General features: G+C 43.5%; 1 protein-coding gene across 1 annotated transcript; it reads right to left on the bottom strand.

Moving 5' to 3' along the window:
- Nucleotides 1-513: 513 nt before the first annotated feature.
- LOC128070165 (protein FAM209-like) lies at nucleotides 514-858 on the bottom strand. The gene has a single exon (XM_052663467.1). It carries the CDS (start codon nucleotides 856-858, stop codon nucleotides 514-516), a length of 345 nt encoding a protein of 114 aa, XP_052519427.1.
- Nucleotides 859-2,112: the final 1,254 nt, after the last annotated feature.

Genomic DNA, 2,112 nt, shown 5'->3' with positions numbered 1-2,112 from the left:
GAGTGCCTGATGAACTATGGAATGAGGTTTGTGACATTGTACAGGAGACAGGGATCAAGACTATCCCCATGGAAAAGAAATGCAAAAAAGCAAAATGGCTGTCTGGGGAGGCCTTACAAATAACTGTGAAAAGAAGAGAGGTGAAAAGCAAAGGAGAAAAGGAAAGATATAAGCATCTGAATGCAGAGTTCCAAAGAATAGCAAGAAGAGATAAGAAAGCCTTCTTCAGTGATCAATGCAAAGAAATAGAGGAAAACAACAGAATGGGAAAGACTAGAGATCTCTTCAAGAAAATTAGAGATATCAAGGGTACATTTCATGCAAAGATGGGCTCAATAAAGGACAGAAATGGTCTGGACCTAACAGAAGCAGAAGATATTAAGAAGAGGTGGCAAGAATACAAGGAAGAACTGTACAAAAAAAAAGATCTTTTGCTTCAGAACAGTTTTATTAGTCTGGATAGAGTTTGTCAACACTCAACTATTTCTCCTCTACTTGGACGCACAAATCCACTCAATCGGAGTCTTTGTTGCCCGAGAGCTCATATACTGTAATGTTATTGTGTGCATCCGTAGGAACCTCAACCTCAACATTGGGAAGGTTGAAGTTACTGTCAGTTGCCATGGCGAGTTTCAGATTCTGCACACTGGACACAAATTTCACAAGGTCCATCTTGAGCAGGGTTAAGGTATTGAACATACAGTCTTTGATGGAGGAAGCCTTTTCCTTTCTCTTTCCTGGAGACCCTAATGAACCACCTGGATGGGCAGAAGGAGTCTTAACATTATTCTCGCCACGCTCTCCTGCCAACTTCACTGTTACGTAAATCAGCACAATGAAGAAAAGCCAAAGCAACATGATCTCAAGACAGTCTTGGGCATGCTCTGGTAGATTCTGCCAAATTAGAGAGTGCTCTCCGCAGAGCACCTTCCCCTGGAGTTCTTCAGCTTTCTCTCAAGAGAAGTAAACATTAAGGCATAGACACAGGTAACACCCATGCAAAAGCACAGGAACCATTTGAGGGACCATATGGTGAGCTGAGAGGAAATGGCTCCTGGTGCGCTGGTTTGCTCTTGGCATCTGGAGACTGAGGACCAGGCAAGGCTGGGCCCTTGGTGATGTCGCAGAGGGCCCCGCCCCACAAGAAACAATGTGGCCATTGTGGTGACTTCAGGGCAGAGGGTAAGGAGGCCTACAGGGGTCAACCAGGAGTAGGGCTTAAAGGGACATGGCGACATTTATAGCGGGCAATCAAAAAACAGTCCTGGAGTGACAGAATGCCATCTCCTTGCCAGTGTATTTTTTCTGAACCTGGTGCTCTGCTGGGAGGGTGGGTCCATCCTCTATTTTTATTTTTCCATTTGTTGAATACAGACACTAAGTGAGCACAGCAGACCCGTGGGCTTCTGCCCCTGTGGAGCAGAGAGCCAAGTGGAAAAGAAAGATATTAAACCAGAGGCCACAAACTAGGAGCCACTGATGTGTTGTGTGTGGCCTACACTGTTCCTAAAAATGACTGTGCTCAAAGGAATGGATAAGAGAGTGTGGTACATGGAATATTGCTTAGCTATTAAAAAAAAAAGAACACATTTGAGTCATTTCTAAAGAGGTGGATGAAACTGGAGCCTATAATACGGAGTGAAGTAAGTCAGAAAGAGAAACACCACTGCAGTATATTAACACATATATATATGGAATTTAGAAAGACGGTAATGATGATCCTACATGCATGGCAGCAAAAGAGACACAGATGTAAAGAGCAGACTTTTGGGCTATGTGGGAGAAGACGAGGATGGGATGATTTGAGAGAATAGCATTGAAACATGTATATTGCCATGTGTAAAACAGATGTCCAGTGCAAGTCTGATGCATGAGGCAGGGCACTCAAAGTTGGTGAGACAACCCACGGGGAGGGAGGTGGGAGGGGATCAGTATGGGGAGACACAGGTGCACCCATGGGTGATTCAGGTCGATGTATAGCAAAAACCACCACAATATTGTGAAGAAATTATCCTCCAATTAAAATAAATAAATTAATTTTTAAAACTTCTTTAGATATTAGAAAAAAATGACTGTGCTCAGTCACTAAGTCACGTCTGACTCTTTGAGACC

This window comes from Budorcas taxicolor, chromosome X (assembly GCF_023091745.1).
Source record: "Budorcas taxicolor isolate Tak-1 chromosome X, Takin1.1, whole genome shotgun sequence".
NCBI classification, from domain to species: Eukaryota; Metazoa; Chordata; class Mammalia; order Artiodactyla; family Bovidae; genus Budorcas; species Budorcas taxicolor.
The sequence above is the reverse complement of the archived record's forward strand: the minus strand, read 5'-3'. Positions and strand labels throughout refer to the sequence as shown.

Coding starts and splice junctions, on each gene's coding strand:
- LOC128070165 (XM_052663467.1), bottom strand. CDS start 858: ATGTTGCTTTGGCTTTTCTTCATTGTGCTGATTTACGTAACAGTGAAG.